The sequence below is a fragment of the Teleopsis dalmanni genome, chromosome 2, assembly GCF_002237135.1.
Source record: "Teleopsis dalmanni isolate 2A chromosome 2, ASM223713v2, whole genome shotgun sequence".
NCBI lineage: Eukaryota > Metazoa > Arthropoda > Insecta > Diptera > Diopsidae > Teleopsis > Teleopsis dalmanni.
In genome coordinates, this window is record NC_051847.1 from 154,179,736 (window position 1) to 154,202,288 (window position 22,553).

At 31.2% G+C, this 22,553-nt stretch overlaps 2 protein-coding genes across 2 annotated transcripts; one reads left to right on the forward strand and one right to left on the reverse strand.

Moving 5' to 3' along the window:
- Positions 1-892: 892 nt before the first annotated feature.
- On the forward strand, positions 893-2,150 carry LOC119682180 (SPRY domain-containing protein 7). Its single transcript, XM_038095544.1, has 3 exons — positions 893-1,148; positions 1,354-1,923; positions 1,988-2,150. Exons 1-3 carry the CDS (start codon positions 1,043-1,045, stop codon positions 2,083-2,085), a joined length of 774 nt encoding a protein of 257 aa, XP_037951472.1. The 5' UTR covers positions 893-1,042; the 3' UTR covers positions 2,086-2,150.
- Positions 2,151-10,248: 8,098 nt separating this feature from the next.
- Positions 10,249-15,784, reverse strand: LOC119682936. The gene is made up of 9 exons (XM_038096512.1): positions 15,711-15,784; positions 14,385-14,551; positions 12,368-12,591; positions 12,005-12,162; positions 11,796-11,943; positions 11,656-11,732; positions 11,304-11,594; positions 10,784-11,028; positions 10,249-10,724 (listed from the first exon to the last, which is right to left on the reverse strand). Exons 1-8 carry the CDS (start codon positions 15,774-15,776, stop codon positions 11,002-11,004), a joined length of 1,158 nt encoding a protein of 385 aa, XP_037952440.1. The 5' UTR covers positions 15,777-15,784; the 3' UTR covers positions 10,249-10,724; positions 10,784-11,001.
- Positions 15,785-22,553: the final 6,769 nt, after the last annotated feature.

Below are 22,553 nucleotides of genomic sequence, written 5' to 3' on the forward strand. Positions count from 1 at the left end.
TGACGTTCGAATGCATTCCACATATGTTCCAAATGCAAAGGAATCTATTGAACATACCCTAAATGAAAGCTCTTCATGGCATTTTGACAGTTTGTAAAAGCTGTTTTGACATATTTACAAAAAAAGATAAACAAATGTTTAGTAGTTTTATTTCAGTTTGAATTGTTACCATGAGAACGAATGAAATACAACGAATGTACACTTTCAAATGAGTCATTCAAAATGAGCCATTTTCGGCCAATGTAAACGCCGTATAAGGTTTGAAGGCATATTTAATCTTCATGCAACATTTTTTTGTCACGGGCTAAAAATCAAATCAACAGGCTAGTTGAAAAATCAGCTGTTGTAAAGGAGAATATATAAAATGCAACGAATGTAAACACTTTCAAATGGTTTATTCCATTTTTGATCAGTGTGAACGCCATATTTGCCTAACTCGCCTACGACCTAAATAAGTAAATTTTATTTGTTGGTTAGATAAATTAAGGAAAAATTGTAAAACATGCAAAAAAATCGCAAATTGTATGATTATAAAAAACTCGATTTTGGAAAATGAAAATTGAATTTTTAATTAATGTATGATATTAGAAAAAATTTCTTATATTGTTTTCTAATGAGAATGTTTTTTTACCTCATCAAAGACCCGCTAAATGCACTTGTTGACGCAATATAAATTTTGTTTTAATCAGTGTTTTACATTATAGCTTGGCTTATAGTTATTAAATTAATTACAAAAATTTACACATATAAGATATGTGATATTATATTATATGTGACCATGACTTTCATTGAACATATAATCATATATTAAATTTATTGCAATTTTGGTCTTCATTGAACACACCATAGAACGATGTGTTTCAATTTCATTTTGTTCTAAGTTGCATTTTGGTTGCTTGCAAGATATGCTGCCGTGAGACGAGTGAATATTGTATTTTAAAATTAACAAAATAAAATCTTGTGTATTTTATATATATTTACAAATAACATAGCTAATATATAGTTATTTATTATAAAAGATAAATAAGCTCTATAAACAAAAATGTTTTGTTGTCTACGCACTTGTTTTAATGGCAATATGCGAAAGCCAACAAAAGCAGCGCAGCGTTTACGGGAACCTGAAATACATCTGGATGCCGCGCATATGGGTAAAAAATTTGAAAAAATTTTTAAACAAACTAAATAAATTGAATATTAGAACACATTAAATTATAATTTATAAAACATATAGTCAATTGCGTTTTATTGTATTTATTTAATTTGTGACGTATTGTTACCTACGCGGTAATTTACGGTTGTGTATTACAATGTCCCGTTATAAAGTAATTTTCCTTTTATTTCTCATTGTTGTAGGACCTGACGTAGTTTTGCTCTCACATCAATTGCGTATTACTGGTAACGGCGCAGCTCTGGGTACTGCGCCACTCGTGCAATCAAAGTCATATTTTGAAATTAAAATACAACAATCTGGTTGTTGGTCCGTTGGTTTGGCCACAAGACAAACAGATTTCACAAGAAAATTTGGTGGTTGTGATAAGGAATCGTGGTGTTTATGTTCAGATAATGCGACTAGACACAATAATGAAGAATTCCGCCCAGTTGTTGTAAATACACAAGAGCCTACGAGTGTTCCTTTACATTCCTTAATAAATAGTAATAATAATGCAATTAGTGAGACAGCGTCGGCCGCAGGTCTCATAGGCATTGAAGATTTGCCAGAGGATGTGTTTTTACCAAGTGGTAACGATCAAATATTAAACACTGATAATGCCTTAGCGACGTCGACGGAACGTGTATTTCCTGATGAGGGTGACATTATAGGCATTGCATTTGATCATATTGAACTAAATTTTTACTTTAATGGAAAAAATTTAGAAACGCCTTTTCGTAATGTTAAAGGTGCAGTGTATCCTGTTATTTATGGTAAATATATTGAAATAGCATTTTAAAGAAAAATTAACTTATAATATTTGTTATCTTTTTATAGTCGGCAATGGAGCGGTCATTGATATAATTTTAGAGAGTTTTAATTACGGCCCTCCGCCTGGATTTGATAAAATTATGCTCGAACAATCTTTACTTTAAATTCAAAAGCAACTTACGTCCAAAGGTATTTTAGTATAAGTTTACATAATTTGAAACTATTAATAGGCAATATAAATAATTTGACTTAATCCTATTTAAAATATTTTAAATTTATTACCTAAATTATATATCATGTATATAAATATTCAATTAACGATGTGAAATAGTTTTATACCCTTGATTGTAGTTACTACATATTCAAACAAAAAATTCTGAAAAGTAAGAATTATATTAAAAGTGCAGTGATCTATAAATTAATATTTAAGTTTTTATATTATATAATCATATATACATTTATACATGTATGTGTACATGTATATACATATACACATAGCAGAAAAATTCTATGGATATCCATGAAATTTTTCTTAAATTTCGCATAATTTATTTAATTTTTACTGAAATTAATTTTTGTTTTCTGATTTGTTTTAACCAAAGAAACAACGATAAAGTTCTAATATGAAATATTAACATTTATTCTTTAAAATAAAATTAAACACAATTATATACACAAAAGCAACAATTTGCTATGTGTATATATAAATGTTTTGTGAATATAATCTATATATTGTTATATTTATATAATAACAATATATAAATATTAAGTAAATATATATTAGAGCATGAATGAATGAAGACAGTTATCTGAGCTCATATAGTTATTCGTTTATAAAAATATAAACCGAAATGCTCATTTTAACTAAAAAATAATATTGGTTTTGATAATGGTGACGTATTTGCTATTAGAACTTTTAATAGTTTTTATTAAACAATACATAGCTGTTGAATAAATTTTATATAGACAAATTATATTAAATGAAAATTTAAAATTATATTAGTACTCCTTCCTTCTATATGTAAATTAATTAACGGATTCTTTGTTTTAAGTTTTAAAAAACTATTATTAGAATAATTTAGGATAATACAATATTTTAATTTTTATATTTGTTCCAACCAACGACTATACTTATTTAATTCTTTCCAATGACACAACTTAACTATTTCAACTTTTCCCAACGACTGATTTTTTTAGAAGTTTCCTTCTGATGTCTTAAGTCGTTGATGAGAATTTTAGAATTGGATTCACCAATAAATTGTAGCTTCTAAAATGCATAAGAATATTCCAGAAGCTTCTTTATCTCCATCCTATAGGATTGAAGCTTCTATTTTCTAAAGCGCCTCGTAAGCGTCTTTAGCTTTGGCGTCAATAGCCAGATGACGAGATTAATATCCAATAGTATTTGGGCATCTTATCTCATCGATCATGCACATACTTAAGATACAAAAATTGTGTGCAAAGGCAAAGTGTCGTTATATTAATACAGGGTGTTAACTTGTATGTTTATATAAATTGTTACCTTGCTCCTTTAAATGGAAAATTTTTGCTACCATTTATATAAGCATCGAATTTCTTATATAAGGTTTACTAAAGTGTTTTGTAGGTGAATCGGTTAAATTTAATTTATTGTTGTTAAAAAATAAAAATTAAGTAAAAGAAATTGCAATTTATTTAACTATAATTTTTATTTCATCGATATTTCGACTTTAGTCTAAAGTTATCATCCTGAAACTAAACGTTATATGAAAATGCTTAATATAAAATATTCTAAATAATAATATTAATAAAATACTATATATTAAACTATAAAAATAGAGTTTTTCACAAAAGCTTAATTTTGAATTATTTAATCCTGCCCCTGTTTATTGAGTCAACGTATTTCAAAATAAACCGGGTGTTGGGTATAGAGAAGATTCTTGTATTAGAATTATGTCAGGGCTATAATCTACAATAAATTGTTCGAATTCTCCTTTTTTGGGCAGAATGGAATTTGCATTCCAGGTGATTAGCTTCAATATTCTTTACTGTCCATGATTATTTGTATTAGTGGCAAGCATAACCTGCAACATGGATTGCATCATATTTTTGAACACTGCTTTTAGCTGGATTTGCATGTTAGTGCAGAGTTGTTGGATATATTCGTTTTTGTTTGCCATTGGACTTGATTTATCTGCTGTTCCCGTTACCACAGCAGCAAATGACTTATTAGTCGACGTTTTTTCTGCAGATTTTAGCGCTGGCTGAAATTCTTCTCGTTTTGGAAGCTTTGCCCATTTGATATTTTTTGGGTTGCGAGGACAACCTCCATAGCTAGCTGGATATTTGCCTCCGCAATTAATGCATTCTGCATCATCTTCTGCTGCCTTGGTGCAGTCTTTGGTGTGGTGGCTGCCCATACATTTTACGCATTTTGCCTAAGCATGTGGATGCGTGCCCGAACTTCTGGCAGTTATGACATTGTAATGGGCCTCTTTTTGGATTTTGTGCTTCTGTTTTGACTTTTAGGAAGCAGATTGCATCGATATTATAGATGTGATTTTCCTCTTTTGGAAGACGAGCTTTAAGTAGGTTTGTTGCCTGGTTTAAGAATTTCAAAAAATGACACTCATATGGGTGAAAACCCTGTACTGCCAAATCTGTTTTAATTTTATCAGCAGACAAACCTTGCAGTCATCTTATGATGACGTTTATATTTTTTTCCTCTGGCAGTAGATATGTGTGGTATTGGATTTTGTTTTCTGTTAAATATTTTGTTATCTTACGATGATCTTCTATGATGTTAGGGGATACCTGTATACCCAAGTGCACTCCCTTTGCGGATTTTATTTGGATATCTCTCAGTTTGAGAGGCCTAGCAATGGCGATCCATTGGTTTGGTTTAGCATCAGGTTTATCTGTAGCTGGGTGTTGTGTGTTAATCTGTTTCTGTTGTTGGCTACAGATTTGCGCAGCAATGGACCTGTTTTCGATTGGCTAAGTCTTCCCTTTCTGATGCGTTAAATTTTTGTCTTCGCGTTGTTTGATTAGGTGTTAATCTTCTTGCATGTTGCAATTATGCATGCGTTTTTTGTTTTCCACCGTAGTTTACGTTTTTATCTGACATTGGTTCTATTTGCATGTCCTCTTCTGATGCCCCTGTGCCAGGAGATATGGTGTATTTGGTTCTATCTCTCTATCTCTTTTTAATACAAATTATTGAGTCTTTTTTTTCACAATCAATCCTTTCACACTGAAACACTGTTTAACTTTTTGTTTAACTTTTAATCGTCCTCAAATTGGATCTATTTGTTTAACTTTTAATCGTCCAAAAATTGGATCTATTTTTTGATTTAACTTTTAATCGTCGTTGAAATTTTAAACGTCGATGTAACTTTTAATCGTACTATTAAGCACTTGCCGTGTATCAGGTGTTCACACGTTTGAACACCTAAAAACGGTTTGTGCCTAGGCTAAAGAAATAACCGAAAAAAGCAAAATAATCGTTCGCACTAAACAGTACGCGCACAACCATGAAACCCGTCACTTCCGAATGTAATCGGACAAAACAGCACCGACCGCACACGATAAACAACAGGCGACAAGACTTGTAGCAGCGAAAGCACAAGCACAACCGTACAGCTCGAATACAAGACAGCGAATAAAAATGGGATCTATTTTGAAAAATTGGATCTATTTTTTTTGTTTAACTTTTAATCGTCGTTTAACTTTTAATCGTCGAAAATTCTATTTTTTGTCCAACATATTGTCGATGCTTTTAAGTACTGTGAGCATCTCTTGCAATGTTCGGTTCTGCCTATCGTTTTGCTCAGCAATGAAGCTCTTTACTCTCTCGAGTTCTGACAAGTAGGTCTCATTCTTCGACTTTTTAGCTGCCGGTGGTAAAGAAGGCGCTGATTTTATTTGCAGTGTGGGCGTTGGAGAAGCAAAGTTTTTATCTATAATTTCTTCACTCTTCAAAAATTCTATCTCATAGGAATCTGATTGCTGATACTGTAAAATAAAACAGAAATTGTTGTTATTAATATGTAAAACAAAAAACATGTCTTTTATTTACCGGAATGCCTGCTTCGGGAGTATTTTGATCTCCATCCACTGCATGCTCCGAAATCACTCCTAGTTTTACATATAGACCGGATGGCCACCTCGTCATCATCTGGCTTTATCTTCGTTCGGAGATCCTTAAGGATATCCGCGTATGTGTGTCCTTCGTTTGGTTTGATGAGGACAGCTTCCGGTTTCTCACGGATCCTGGGCTTCTCTTTTCGTTTTGCCGCTTTCTTTGGAGGTGCTTCAGGCTTTTTTGACGTTTTTTGTTTTTCGCCTGTTACCTTTACCCATTTTTCTTCGTTTTTTCCTTCAGCGCCTTCGATGGGGGCTTCAGATTCTTTCGTTTTCAGCTTTTTCTCTGGTGTTTCCGCCACTGGGCTTGTAGCTGTACGTTTTTGTCGCTGAACGGTTTGTGTGTCTACCGCATTGGTATCCCTTCGTGCCTTTTTTTTTATTTCTGCCTTAAGCCAACGACGGTGGAAGTAAGCCATCGTATCGAACTGCGTCGCCAGTTCATGTACCCCCTCTTTAATGTCCGTCGAGACATTTCTTTGCCGATTTACGGCTTGCTTTATTTTGTTTGAGGCGACTATGCATTTTTCGAATGTCATCGCCTCTTCGCTCTTCATTCTCTGGGTAATATCATTTCCCGGTGAAATGAGTACATTCGTTTGTGGTGGCACCTTTGGCGTGCCCTCGTCCATTGCGGACTTCTTTTGGCCATCCTGCAGTGGCACTTTCGGTAACATCTGTGGTGTGTTAATATCATTTCCCGGTGAAATGAGTACATTCTTTTGTGGTGGCACCTTTGGCGTGCCCTCGTTCATTGCGGACTTCCTTTGGCCATTCTGCAGTGGCACTTTCGGTAACATCTGTGGTGTGTTTTTGTTTTCTTTATTCATATCGATAGGGTCCAAACTCCTAGCCGCTATCGATGTTCGATTGTATAGTCGCTCGTAACGATCTCCATGGTTATCTATGCAAAGCAGGGAGGCCATGCGAGGGTTGACACAATTCCTTATGGGAGATTGTGTTCAGAGCCAGGATCTGGCGCAAGTCAGGAGTACTCTCAACTGAGCCTATACCACCAACTTAATGGTGACGAGACATCGAACGTACTTGGAGACTTGCCAAGTTTTAAAAGGACGGAGGAAGATGTGGCATTAACCTGGAAGCCATTTCTATGAGATTTCACTCTCATATACTCAGGTAACAGAATACCACATCCGCCAGCCCAAAAATCATCATTTAAGTAGTTTGTTCCAGTATGCCATAATCAGGATCTTACTGGGCTCAATCCTGATGGGTGTTTAAAACCCTGAATTCATAATCGCGTCTATTTGATATGCATTGTCTGTTTCGGTGTGTATTTTTTCAGCTTACGTGCCTAGTATAGTTTTCGTTGGGCACGAAAGAACTCCATCGATGGTGCAGATGCTCGCTCTCGGAACAGTGCACTCCCCTGTATCCCTCGATGATGCGCAGCTGTTTAACCACTCTCTGCGCACTTGGATGTCCCTCGTTGCCATCCCGGGATGGTGGACGCTTACTTAGAGCCGGCCTCTACTCGGCTCAGCTCAGGAGCTTCTCAGGGTTTTTGTGACCTTTTACGTCACACCCTCCGACGACTGGCTGGATTTTAGTCGCCTCGTACGACAGACATGCCTTACCGCGGGAATATTCTAACCCCTATCCCGCAGGGTAAACACACAGTGTTTAATAAGGATAAATAAATTGTATTTAATAAATTATAATAATAAAATAAAATCTACAAAGTACATAAAATTATAAGTAGAATTTTTCCGCATACATATGCTTAGCGTAACCACAACGAAATAGGTGCGGTAGCGGTAAAATTTGCAAAATGTTTGTATTATGTATTGCTAGACGTATTTTATATATTTTGTTTAGGATGTATGTAAAATTAAAAAAAATAAAAATAACAAATAGTACTTGTATCAAAAATTTTAATTTATTCACTTTAACTTACTTTTTTCCATTGCTCTGGAGTTTTATTGGATCCTCCAGAAGCATTTAGTTCCTCAAAACATTTTTTGCAAAAGTTTTCAGTCTTTTTACGACTATCTGGGCCTACTGAAAATTGACCCCGAGCAATACAAATATTTTGCTTTAGTAGCTCTAATAATTTGTATTTTTGTGTCTTCGACACAGGACCGGACAAAATAATAATAATAATATATTTAATATTATATATACAAATTAAATTTATTTTTTAATCAATTGAATTTTAAAAAACGTTTCTTAGTTTGATCTTACGATCATTCTTTATTGAAATCTTTCTTAAAACTGAATTTTACAATTTTTGTCAAAAGACTTAAACCTAAAAGTAACTATGTCTAAAGTAAACAAAAGATTCAGAAGTAAACAAATTTTTGATATTTGTGCGTATTTAATGCACAACAATGTATTTCTAAGATGGATCATTAAATGTGAATTTTATTACTGTTTAAGAAGCACTTCACATTTTAGAAGCGTTAATCCTATAAACGCTTGGATTGAAGTATCTAAACAAATTTCTTGAACCTACTGGATTCGGCTTACATTTCACATATTGCTTTAATTGAGTAGTTCCATTAAATGGGATCATTTGTTCATCGATACTCAATTTTTTACTCTTTGGAATTGCATTGCATTTGTTAATAACTGTATCCAAAATAGATTGAATTTAACAAAGTCTGTTTTTCTCCTTCTCTTCACTAATTACTTCCAAATTATTTACAAAATGCATGTAATTTCTAAGTTTAAAAAACCGATCTCTTGGAATTTGCGTTATTGCAGTTACTTTAATGGAGGGTTTATAGTACATCCTAATTCTAGGAAGTTTCATACAACCTGCAATGATGTTTGCACCTACTAACTTTTTATATTCATTTGGAGTTGACTTTAAATCAACATTGCATTGCAATGCATGAATTTTGTTTTTATCGATTAAAAAACATAAAAAAAAACTTATTTTCGATAAATAAAACAATATTGAGTAAAGACTTTTAAAATTTAAATTTATTGGAAAATATTATGTGCGTTATTAGCGTGAGTTTGACCAAGACTGACTTCTAAATCTTCTAAAAAGAGCTTTAGAGCATCAGTCTTATGTTTACATTTCATACAATTGTGCAGTGATACAATTCTTATATTTATGCTTAAAATGCAATAAGTTAAGTATTTTGTGTTTATGTTTATTTTTCACTGTGGCGCAGTGAATCAAAAGACACTTTGTATTCAGTGGCACAGGATGTTTATGTTTACATTATTTGTGCTTATTAATTATTGTCCACTATGGGATATTTATACATTGTTACCCATTATACTGTACTGTGTATGTGAGGGGGACGTAACTCATGTATGTTACTTTGCTCACTAACAAAAGCCCAAAAATTTTCGTTGAAATAATCACAAAAATAATTAAAAGGTGTCCACTTCTCTCGATTTTCAACATTCCATGAGTCCTCATTGGATAACTCCTCGTACGTTGTATTAAATTTCTTAAACACCCATTTCATATTTCTATTTGATAACTTTGACATGTCATCGACGCTAAGCACTTCATCAAAAATTTTTTCTACGCTTTCAGCAACAACACCATCAAAGTTGCTATCTGCTTCATCTTCGAAAACAATAGCATCTTCATGCGCATTGTGATCTAACAATTCATTATCACTGTCATCTGAAGCGTCTTCAATATCGCTCTCCAATAACAGCTCCAAAATTTTGTCTTCAGTGTATTCTTTGCTCATTGCCATTTTGTACCAAGTGTGCAGCCCGCTGGACACAATATGTTTTTCAGAAAATACCATAAGAACGATTAAAGTAAAATTCATTCTCACGAATTATTCATCTCGCGAATAATAAAAATGAATATACACAAAATATTAACTTTTCGCTCATGAAGTATCAACTCTCAATGAACAACTACGCAAACACAACACAAAGTTATTTTGTTCTTCTCTGCATTCTCGTTTGTGATTTTGCAATTCGTTCTTCGCGTTGATAAATTCATTGAGAATTTTGAAAATTCACGAATTTTTAAATGAAAAATTCGCCATTCCAACGAATGATAAACTAGCGAATTTATCATTGATAAATTCGCGATTAGTTTGCCTGCAAAACAGAAATGAAATGACAAAATTATTATGAGTTATTCGTAAAAGCACCCAACAAAATTGATTGATAATAGTTTTCATTATATGCTGATTATTTCAACATTTTCTATTATTTATTATTAGATTTAGAAATATATATTTGAATAAAATATTTACATCAGCTTTGTATATAACTACATATCTACTGATTCCAATAAATTATAATTTAATTTGACAAGCAGCAAATTACTTATGGTTTCACCACATAATTTTGTTCGCTGCTTTGTTATAATAGTTGATAAGGCGCTGAATGCTCTTTCAACGGACACTTGACTTGATGGTACTGCTAAGATGACCTCCACTAACTTAGACATCTCTTTATCCGTACTAGCTAAATTTTTCCAGTACTCTAAAACATTCGTTCCAAATGGCATCCTTTCATTATACGACAGCTTGTCAAATTTTTGTCTTATGGTCGCATTTGTAAGAATAGTAGAGCAACCTTTGGAAAGTTGATATTCTTCTTCCAAGTCCTTGAATGGGTCATCAGGTCGAGCGGATGTAGTTGGTAATTCTTCGTGACTACAATCCAAATCAACATCATTTATACCGTTCAGAGATGATATGGTGGAATATGTTTTTAAAATATGAACCTAAAATTTTAGTATATTTAATATAAAAGTTAAATGCAATTCGTGAAGTTAGCACTTACCAATCCAATTTTTCGGTGCTCATCTGTAAAATAAGGAGAGTCCAGAAAATTAAATCGCGGATCAAGATATAAAGCAGAAATAATAGCAACGTTTAACAAACTTCATGAGGTAGTCATTAGCAGGAAGTTCGGAATGGGTAATAGGTTGGTATGTGATATCTAAATTTGTGGAATTTATATCAGGAGTCCGAGGCATTTCATTACATAAATTGGAAGTGTTATGTCCTTTCAAATGGTGAATAAATCTGTATACATTGTCATATACTCGGTTACATATTTGGCAAACATATCTGGTCAAATTTAATGTTTTTAAGTGTTTAAGTAATGAGTAATAATTAAATTGCTCATTACAGTGAAAGCAAACCAAATTCATTATTGATAATTAATCTTACTTGCTAAATATAAAAACTTATAAATTAATTATATCTATAAAGTATAAATGAAATATATAATGATAACATCCAAAAAGTAAAATAAAAAAAATATTTTAATTATGGAAATTTAAATTTAAGTCACTCACGTAGGTACTAATTCTACTTTCCAAATTATTGTCGTAGGCAGTTGATATTTGAAACATGTGTTTTTGTAAGAAGAACCAAGCTTTTTCAGAAACCGGCGGGTATTTTATATTTAATCCAAGATATGCGGACATTGCACAAACCAAAGCTTTTTCAATTGTTGGAAAACAGTACTTAATATGAGCTACCAGAACCCATGATAACTGAATAGGAACTCCAATCAAAATAATTCTTGGTTGATTCGTGTCCAGTGAATTAATTTGACTGTAAAAATTTTCGCCTTCATGAAGATTCTGCAAAGCAAATTTTTATTTATTTTTTTTATAATAAAAGCAAGTAATATAATTCTTCCACAATATTCTTCCCTCGCAGGGTTGTTGTGGGGAAATAAAAAGGAACTAACATCAGAGCTAGCAATGATTTTTGTGTTTCTAAGACAAAATTGAAATTTATGTTAAAATTTTTCTAAATTTAATTTTAAGCTGGATTACTACCATCATTCTCGTTATTAATTAAACTAATAATCTTCTCTACAGTTTGTGATCGGATATTCTTTGTTTTCCGGATTATTGAGGAATAGAATGCATCTGGTATGGTTATATTTAAAGTCTTCTTATATTTTAGCTCTACATCAATAAGAATCTGGAGAAAGTAGAAACATTTAAAACAAAAACCTATTTCAATTTTTACTACATTATCTCACCAATTCATATGCATTACATTGCTCTAGTACTGGGCATGTTTTGATGTAATCTGATGTCGATATAGTACTATTTAGTAGTTGAATTCTGTAGTCAGAAGTTTTTTTCCAAGGCTGTTGACAACGTTTTATGTCAATATCAGTTGACAACTGTTGCAAATCTATGTCAACATTTATGTTTGGCAAACCAAAAAAAGATAACAAAAGTTAACAATATTAAGTTAATAAGAAAATGGTTTCGATTATTTCCGAATAAGAGAATATAACTAATTTCATTATAAGGTTTATTTTATCTGTTACACACGCTCAAAGAATATAAATTAAAAAAAAATGATATTTTTCACAAATGCAGTTATTTGTAATTACCTCTGTCCAAGTCTAAAGTCTCAACAACTCGAGTTTTGGATTTAGATCTGCGTACTATTAAACCTGCAGCTGCCAACGACGTCCTGTAATTATTATACGCATCATGTAATTTTCCATGCGCATGTCTGCCTTGACAAAATTTTTGATAATATGTGGTAGCTACTTCTCCAGGGAAAACTTCACAAATTTTGAAGCTTAGATCTTCTAGTTCCACTGTAGATAATCTGTAAAGATACAAGCTGTTATAAGTATGATGTGGTGTGAACTGCAACTCATTTTTAAAATAAAATAATATTTGTTGTTTTATGGTAAAAAGCATTGGGGTTTTTAACCACTGGCTTTGAGCTAGTTCCTCCCATGCTTGTATAAATTTTATAGTTTACAAATTAAAAAAAAAAAAAGACAAAATATTATAAAATTAGTTACAAAGTCACAAATTGCTGGTGTCGCAGAGACCAGATATATAAAGAAATTATAAAACTCTATATGAATACTAATATAAAATACATTACTAGATAGTACTCCATAATTATATTTATAACTATTATATGAATATAACTTAATATAAAATTTTATATAACATAATTTGTAGTTTTGTTTGTATTTTAACTTTGAATTAAAATATTTTACATATTCATTTAATAATTTATTTATGTACATCAATCCCTACCTATAGGTTTTATACCAGCGTTTACCGCCATTAGTATTCTAACTAAAGGTTCACTTCGAAGGAGTGCACTCTTTATTACAATAGTAATTACAATGCTTATTATTTTTATTAATAACCGCTGCTGTTGACTTCTTCTGGTTTTTCTTTTTTTCTTGTTGTAGGTTGCGCCTTTCCTTTAGGCGATCGTACTCTGCTTGAATTTTTGTAGCTGCTTCCCACGATGGTGGAGGGTTTCTTTCTAAAAGACTTCTCAGGTGGGCTAACTGCCTCCTTAATGTTGCTTGTTGTCCGCCTCTTCTTTTCGGCTTTTTAATTTCTGACGGTGATATTTGTGTTAATAATTGATCTTTTTTTATTTGTTGTCTTCTTAGGTATTCTTCAAATGTTAATTTTTTAGGTCCTTGATTAGCCATTAAATTAATTATTATTATTGCTGCACTTCACACTTGTTGCATTTAACGTTTTATCGTTTTTTACTTGTCCTTTATTTGACATTTATACATGTATTTTAACAAACTTTTTTTTTTTTTATTTGTTTTATAAATTGTTTTTATTTTTCATAAAATTTTGGGCACCAAAATTAATTGTTAATTAATTCACTAAATTAATTAGTTTAATTTGTCACGGTCGCCATGTGGTGTGAACTGCAACTCATTTTTAAAATAAAATAATATTTGTTGTTTTATGGTAAAAAGCGTTTATTAATTATAGCATCCACTCGGTATGCTTGTCTAAAATTGAATGTGTTCTTATGCTCCGCTTCATAAGCTTAGAGCTAAACTTAACATACAATAATAGCTTACGTTAGCACTTATTATGCATCTAAGGGAATGGTAAAGCATGCATACATAATATCTTATCGCACATAGCGTGGTTTTAAATAACATGAAAGCATTGCTGCTTCATGTGTGCTTAAGCAACAGGAATGTGCTGGCCAGGCATAATTCATGTAGCTGTGCATTACAAAGTAAATTATATAGTCTTTTTAGACTATTTAGCAACAAAGTATATTTATTGAAGTTGCTTTATATATGTAAATGTATGCATACTACAATGATATACTAAGTATGATATTTATATTGTCATATAACGTACATTCTATTTGGATTTCCAAGTAAATATTTAATAAAAGATTTGGAAATGTCAATCCTATCTCGATTTGTTAAAATTTTTGACTTCTCGAACTTTTGCCAAATTAATGTGTTATTGACCTTTAAATATTCCTGAAGGCTCTGCAATTTATACGTATTATATTTAAATATACACACACGCACATTTATACATTCACATAAAGTTTAACTGACATACACTCAAAATAACCAAGATATAAGATATTAAGTAACTTACGTCTTTATTATTAAAATCAGCACAAATATTTGATGTATAGCTTTGAACGTCACTTGGAACAACGTAGACAAACGGACTATTTGTTTCATCGAGAATTTCACTGGAAGCAGTATTTTGGTTTGAAGTCGAACACTGCTTTTGCAACGGATCTTTTTCTCTATTAAGACCTGAAATACATGTTTTCATTAAAAATTTTAAAAGTATAAACAATATTTGCGTCAATATTACAATATTAATTTTCAAAAAAATATTTTTTTTCTGCGCTTTTGCCAGTAATATTGTATATAACCGAACATAGCGAAATTGCATGCACTGTTACCATGCGGTACACAGAAATAAAAATTTCCTAATCAAATTGTAAAGTTCTTAGGTTATGAAAAGAAAGACGCGTCGCTTTGAGTGTCCAAATAAGACTGATTTTTATTAATTTTTATTCTTAAGTCTAACATCGTTTCTTAATACTAATTTCCAATAGAATCTTATGTATTGATTCTATTGGTTAATACTTATAATACTTGCGTCTAATTGGTTAACCCAAATTAGACGTATATAATATTCTTACAGACATAACTTATCAATAAATGGTGTACTATTAACTAATGCAAGTGTTCTACATATGGTTTCACTTGAAACCGTTTATTCTATTGACACAGTTTTGACTTATGCAAATTAAATTTATTCTTTATTCAATTTATTTTTAAAAAATATTTCTTATGATCAGTATGATCATTCTTTATTGAAATCTTACTTAAAACTGAAACTTATAATTTTTAACAGAAGACTTGAACCTACAAGTAACTATAAACGGAAGATTCAAATGTAAACAAATAGTTGATATTTGTGCGTATTTAATGCACAACTATATTTGTGCGTGTTTAATGCACAACAATATTTGTGCGTGTTTAATGCACGACAATAAAATATGAATTTTATTACTAAGATTGTTTATGAAGTACTTCACATTTTAGAAGCGTTAATCCTATGAACGCTTAGAGTATCTAAACAATGTGAAGCGATTTATAAGAAGCGTTAATCCTATGAACGCTTAGAGTATCTAAACAATGTGAAGCGATTTATAATTTATGGCGTTAACTTGCATATTGCACATATGGTGCAATGTGCGGCTCAGTTATTTGTCATCAAAGTAATGACAAAATAAAGGCTCATATTACCTGACAATAGTTTGTCATAAATTTTATCAAAATAGAACTGTGTCAATGTTTACTTTAAAATATTTGGAACAATTGAATGTTTTGTGATATGTGTGGTCTCATACCCATATCACATTACAAAATACACAAATACATGTAAACGAATATTACATACAATTGATATAAATGACGAAATTGCTGTCAGTTTTTTATTGCCAAATATATTCACAAATATCTGCATGTGAAATATTTAAATTATCTGCAGTGTAAAATTCAACACTTGTTAAATTAAATTCTTCTTTTATTTTATTTATTATTTTATTTACACAGTCATTTATTAATTTTATAATCACTTTTTTTGAGTTGCACTCCACTTTAAGAAAAAACATGGCCTTTACTCAGCAAATGCGTTTCAATAACTGATCTTGCAAAGCCAAGTGTCTATATCAAAATCACACGCGAATTAAATTAGATTAAAACGCACAAAACTTTAGTTTAATGCTCACTTTATTAAATGAATCTTAAGACTAACTTATAACTAACAATTTTGCTTATATTTATAATGAGGATTCGAAGTATCGAATCCTGATAAGACAATACGTTGTTTGGTTAGGCCGAATAACGATAATAATATTTTAAGTTACAATGTTTATTTAAAGATAATAGAATATAATAAAATATAATGTAGATCTTTCGTTGTTTGATTAGGTCGAACAACGATAATAAAATGTTTATATTTATAGTGAGAATTCGAAGTATCGAATTCTGATAAGACAATTCGTTGTTTGGTTAGGCCGAACAACGATAATAATATTTTAGTAGGATGCAATTTAGATATTTCGTTGTTTGATTAGGTCAAACAACGATAATAAAATATTTAATATAGGGATAAGATAAGAGAATGTAACTCGCGCGTGTATATTTATTTCACATTAAATGTTTACTTGCATCTCTTTCTCACTTTGCCATGCTGTAAACGAACTTCGTTTGGGTAGAATGAACTTCAAACGAATATTCGTTTGTGTTTAATGAAAACATTTTTCGTTTGTAGTAAACGAAAAACAAACGTTTTTTTGTTTGTACCAAATGAATTAATTATAACTGTCTATTCATTTGTCACAACTATATTTCAAACGACATTTATTTGTAATCATTTTGTACGTTTGACAGAAACGAAATTCGTTGCACCTAAAAGTAATTTTTTTGTTCCAAACGTTTTATAAACGAATTAATTCTGTGAGTGTAGCGTATACCGAGAGACACTCGTCATCAGTAGGTCGGCTGTTCAACACATTTAAAAACATAGCAGCTGCTCTTTCAACAGTTTCATATCGTTGTATAAAAAGGTCTTTAAACTGCGGCCACGTAATTCCAGGAAAACAAATTTGCGCAAGCCACTGCGAGGCACTGCCGTCTAAGGCTTTACTCAACGCCATAACTAGAGCACTTTCTTCTAAAAAGTTTTCACTTAATATAATATCAGCCGTTGTGTACCATGCTGACGCATCCGCGCTACGGCAATCGGGATTGAATTTCGGCAAAGTAACATTTGTGCTATTCTGAGAATTCGCACCCGATGACTGCATAACTTTTATTAACTCACTAAAATTTTTATTTTGTTGATCGATAATCTCGCGCCAATGCTGTTCCGAAGTTGGTAATTGTGAGTTACATCACACTTCTGATGTCGGCTGAGGCTTTTCATTTGCCATTGCCATGGTGTCAGTAAATTCGCTTACACAATCTTTCCTTTCGACTCACTGTTCTTTGTCAATATAATTAATTTCATAAAAAAAACAAGTAAACGACAGCAACTGCACTACTTCTACCGTTGGTACTTTGTGCTGAAATCAGAAACTGTTGTAGAAAATCAGAAGTTGATATATTTGTTTTAAGTAAGTTGCATCGAAACTCAAAGGTTCTTTGCCATAGGGGCAAAGCCACATCAAAATTAACTTCCGTTGCAAGATTTAAAATATCATCTTCTACGTTATCAGTAGAAATTTTATTGTTTTTGTGTTCCCTGAATACACGTCTACCGGTAGATTTTGATCTTCGTGTAATTAGTCCAGAAGCTGCTAATCTTGTCCGATAGTTATTGTAGGCATCATGAAGCTTGCCACTTGCATGCCATCCTTCGCAATATTTATTGTAATATGTTTCTGGAAGTTCTTCCGTAAAAACTTCACATATCGATTCAGCCAGTTTTTGCAATGTTAAACTGTGAAGCATACATTCTATTTGGATTCACCAAGAGATGTTTAATGATCTCTTTTGCTACATCAATTCTCTGTTGATTCGTTAATTTTTTTTTACATTTATAACACTCATTAATAAGCGGAAGTTTATGCTGTAAAAACTGTTTTGATACCTGGAAAGCAAATTTAATTAAATTAGCCAAAATTATTTATTACAAATTGATAAACTTATTCACCTGAGGATCCTGTAAATTATCTTCGCAAAAATCGGTTATATTGAGACTGTCGCTATGTAAGAAATCATTAGTGTTTATGTGTAGGACAAAGTTGCTGTCTGCAACATATTGCTGTAACATATGTACTCAGAAATGTCTTCTTCAGCAATTTTAATACAATCGCTAGTAAAGTAATGGAAGATAATAATATTTAAAACCTCAGAAATTCTTTTTTCAACAGCACTTTTACTGAGTTCTGAAAAGGGAATAATGTGTTTAATGTTTTTTCCTTGCACCTTCTTAAGATACAAAAATTGTGTGTTTTAAGCAAAGTACCGTTATATGAAACAGACTGTTAACTTGTACCTTTGTAGAGGAGTCCTCCTTTAATTTTAAAGTTCTTGTACGATTCACTTTGCAATGCGATCTATTGCCTAGAAAATCTATTCCCGTCTTCAGAAATGTACATTTTGTCCATTTGAATTGTAAATCATATTTTAATGCTCTTTCCAGCACTATTTTCAACTTTTCTATGTATTCTTCAGGTGTTTTTCCACCGATTATCATGTCGTCGACATATAATTCCAACACCTCACTGTAAATCAAGTCTTGAAATATATTTGTTATATATTTTATAAAGTTGGCCGATGAGTTACAGAACCCGAAAGGTGCATTATTAAATTCAAATAAACCCCATTTAGTTACGAAAGCTCTATATATATTTTTTACTATCCTCTTCAATCGGTACGTATAAGAAACTGCTTTCTAAGTCTATGACAATAAAATACCTCGCATCACCCAACTTCATTAGCATATCTTCAACTATCGGTACTGGAAAACAGTCTTTTAAAACTATTGTGTTTAATTGACGATAATCTATATGACCCGCATTTCTTCTTAACCACTACCACTCTGCTTGCCACTTCTGAATACGATTTTCTAATAATTCCATTTATTAACCACTCTTCTATTTGTGTGTTTACTGCAGCTTCTTCTTGAATTGGTAATCTGGCTGGCGCGTTATGAAAAAATTTCAAATTATCGTTTGGTATTATTCTTATTATTTTCTCAACTACTGGTGATTTTTTTATATTATGCTCAGGCTTATAATTTTTAAATAATTCTACTACTTTATCTTTATATTTTATATCCACGTTAATTTCAACCGTGTCTATATTATAAACATTTAATGCATTCTGCATTTGTTCTGATTTTTTATTTTCGAAGACGTAACCATCGTTAAATTTAAATGTTAAGTCTTTTGTAATATTATATCCCAGAATAACATCCACTTTTATCACATCATCTTCTATTATTAGAAAACTATGTTGTTTTTCGATGTTGTCCACACGCACTTTGCCCTTAATACTTCCAATCGGTTTTGTTGTTTTACTGCCTAGACCGGATAATATTGTATTGTTTTTATCTAAATTGTTATTTTTATATTTACTTTCATAAATGTTTTTTTTTTCATTATGGATACGTCAGCACCTGTGTCTATAAAGCAATTTAATTCCATATCATTGAACATAATTTTTAAATCGATCGTTCTATACAACGAAATTTACATTTTTTCCGACATATACTTATTCTTCAAACTTGTGCAATCTTTTGATATATATCCAAATTTGTTGCACTGAGAGCACTTAGTTTCACTTCTACAGTTAATTTTCTTGTGCTCTTTTGAAATAAATTCGTAGTATATAACTAAAAGTAAATTGGTTAAGGAACCAATGAAAAAGTCACTCAATAGTTTCCATTTACGCGTTTCGTCTGGTAACCAATCAGACTCATCAGAATGGATGAAAGTATATATGATTGAATAAAAATAAGAAAGCGAAGTTTACCATATGAGTATTCAGTCGATACTTTCGGCGTTCCTTACGGACTGCCTGATATTTATTTATAAGAATTCAGAGTGTTCTTATTGTAAAGGCTGAAATTTCCATAAAGCAATTTCAACCATACATATTCATATATAAATATTTTGTGCAAATCTGACGTCAGACCGTCAGCACAAAATATCACACCAACACCATTGCAGGAATACACCAAAAAAATCACTCACCCAAACAAGTCCAACATTCAACCTAGAAAGAGTAAAATCTATTTTATTTTTTTAACAAAATATAATAGGACGACATTACCTGTGATCCAAACGACAATGAGCAGCGGGCACAGCCGACAAGTAAACTGAGGAAAAATATAAAAAAAAAAAAAAAATGAATAACAACAAATGAACTTGAAATATATTAAGAAATAACGAAACAAATTTTTACAAATTATAACACAAAAACATACATTTGAATATTTATGAAACAATAAAAACACATTTTTTTTTATTTATTTACTGAATAAACTGAATTGAAATGAAATAAAACCAAACACACATTGTTTACATTTTTTTTTACAACACAAACAATAAAACATAAAAATATTACACATCAAGCACACTTCTGTTTTAAATTCTTTGGTTGATTTATTTTTTTCTATATATACCAAATCCACAAAATAATAAGATACTTGCACTAATTTTCTTACTATGCACTTATATGTTGATTAAATATTTAAATTTCTATATTTAAATTTTTAAAACCCGAAAATTACGGACTGCGTCAAACATAAGAAAAAAACCGCGGCGAAGAACAAAACATGCAAAACACAAACATTAAAGCACGAAAAGCTGTGGTTAGAAGCACAAAGTTTTAATGTCATCTGAAGTAAGCATTACATAGCTGTTTAGGCCATTTTCACTGATTTGAGAGTGCCGCCGTGTAGCACTATTATTCATACACTTGTTTTACAATATAATTAAAGTATGTTTTTATGATTATTTTTAATTATTTAAGTTTTAAATTTTTAAATAAAATTATTAAAGTTTAAATACGTTTCATAAAATAATTAAAAACATGCACTGTGGCAACACCACATTTACAATTTATTACTTTCGTTAAGAAAGCATATGCTGTCTCTATCAGCTGTTTTTGACAAAACACAAATTTTTGTTTTTGTTTATTTTGCGAAAATACAATTGCAATTGCAATAAATAAATAAATAATTATAATGGTGATTAATAAATTAAATAAAATAAAAATTACAATATATCCAACTGAATTGTGTTGTGCAGTGTTGTGTTTATATATGCACAAAAGCGCATTGGTATATTTAGTTTCTCAAACTTTTTTATATTATTTTTAACTTTAAATGTTGATCTGCTGTCTCTGTCAGCTATTTAAGCATTTAAGATTAAGTAATGCAAAAAGAAAATAAACAAAAAATTCGAAAAAGCGCGCGCTATTTTCAAATTAATAATTTTATGCACTTTGCACTTTTGGTTTATACAAAGATATTTAATATAAATAGTTTTAAGACTGTGAATTTTAACTTTTGCGGTGACCGACTTGAAAACACGTCCGCTCACTTTAAAAAATTTCACTATTTATATATAAACTGTGTAAATAAATCAAAATAAATAAATTGGTAAATTGGTCTTAACACCTAATTTATAGCAATTGCTATCGAACTGATCCGAAAATTGTGATTCTAATTTTTCAATATATGTAGTAAAAGGAGGAGGTGGTTGAACTAAATGGCAATTTTGGGAAAGTCGACAGACGATTATGATTAATTTACATTTTTAAAAAAAGTCATCCACATATATAAGAGAAAGCATTACGATTTAAAAATATTTTAAGGTCTACATCTATATTAAAATGGCAATTATTAAGAAATGCGTTCTGAGCTTTATTTTGGTCTCCATCTTGCCAAGAAGTATCTAAAACAAGTTTATCTGTTCATGAAGTTGACAGGAAAGGGTCTTCAAAGTTTGTTGGTGACGAACTGGATGGCAAGTTAATATTAGGGCAATCAAAGTAAGGGAAATATTCGCAATTACCGTTAACAATGTTAACATATTGCAAGCACCATTTTTTTTTGAAAGAGGCACGAAAACATATAAGGTGTTATTCTTGTGCAATTACCACCTCCTCTTCTAATATCACCAAAAAAATATTCTAACCGATCTTGGCAAAGTTTTCTGGTCAATAAAACTTGAAAACCTTTTGTGGAAAGAAATTGCCACATTACCAAGAGGCTATTTATATTAAGAAGCCAGCCATTAATAAAAGAAAATGTAGGCTTAATATTTTTGCCACCACTATCTTCAATTTTCAGAGACTTAAGTAAACTTTATGCATTTTTAAGAAATTAAATTTGCTCAACTGAGCCACAGAATCCTGCTTTCAAATTAGGTCCTGTAATGTTGCTAGAATTAAATATATCAAAAAGGTTATTGAAAAATTGAATGAAATCTATAGTATTGTTAAATGTTATAGTGGATATTGAATGCATTATCCAAAAATCCGTCGAGAAATTATGAGAATTGATGCGGGATCTCACAGTAGCATGCAGTCTGTGATTCACTGTGGAATTTACCTTATCAATGCCACGTCAATGCAACGTGATGCCTTACATTTTGACACAGTATGCCCTTTTTTAAACAGTTTATGCGAAGACGATTTAATGAACGTAAACCGTTCAGAAAATGATAGAGCAGCAAAAGCGGAGCTTGAATTTATTATATGTTCTTTCGAATTACAGAACAAA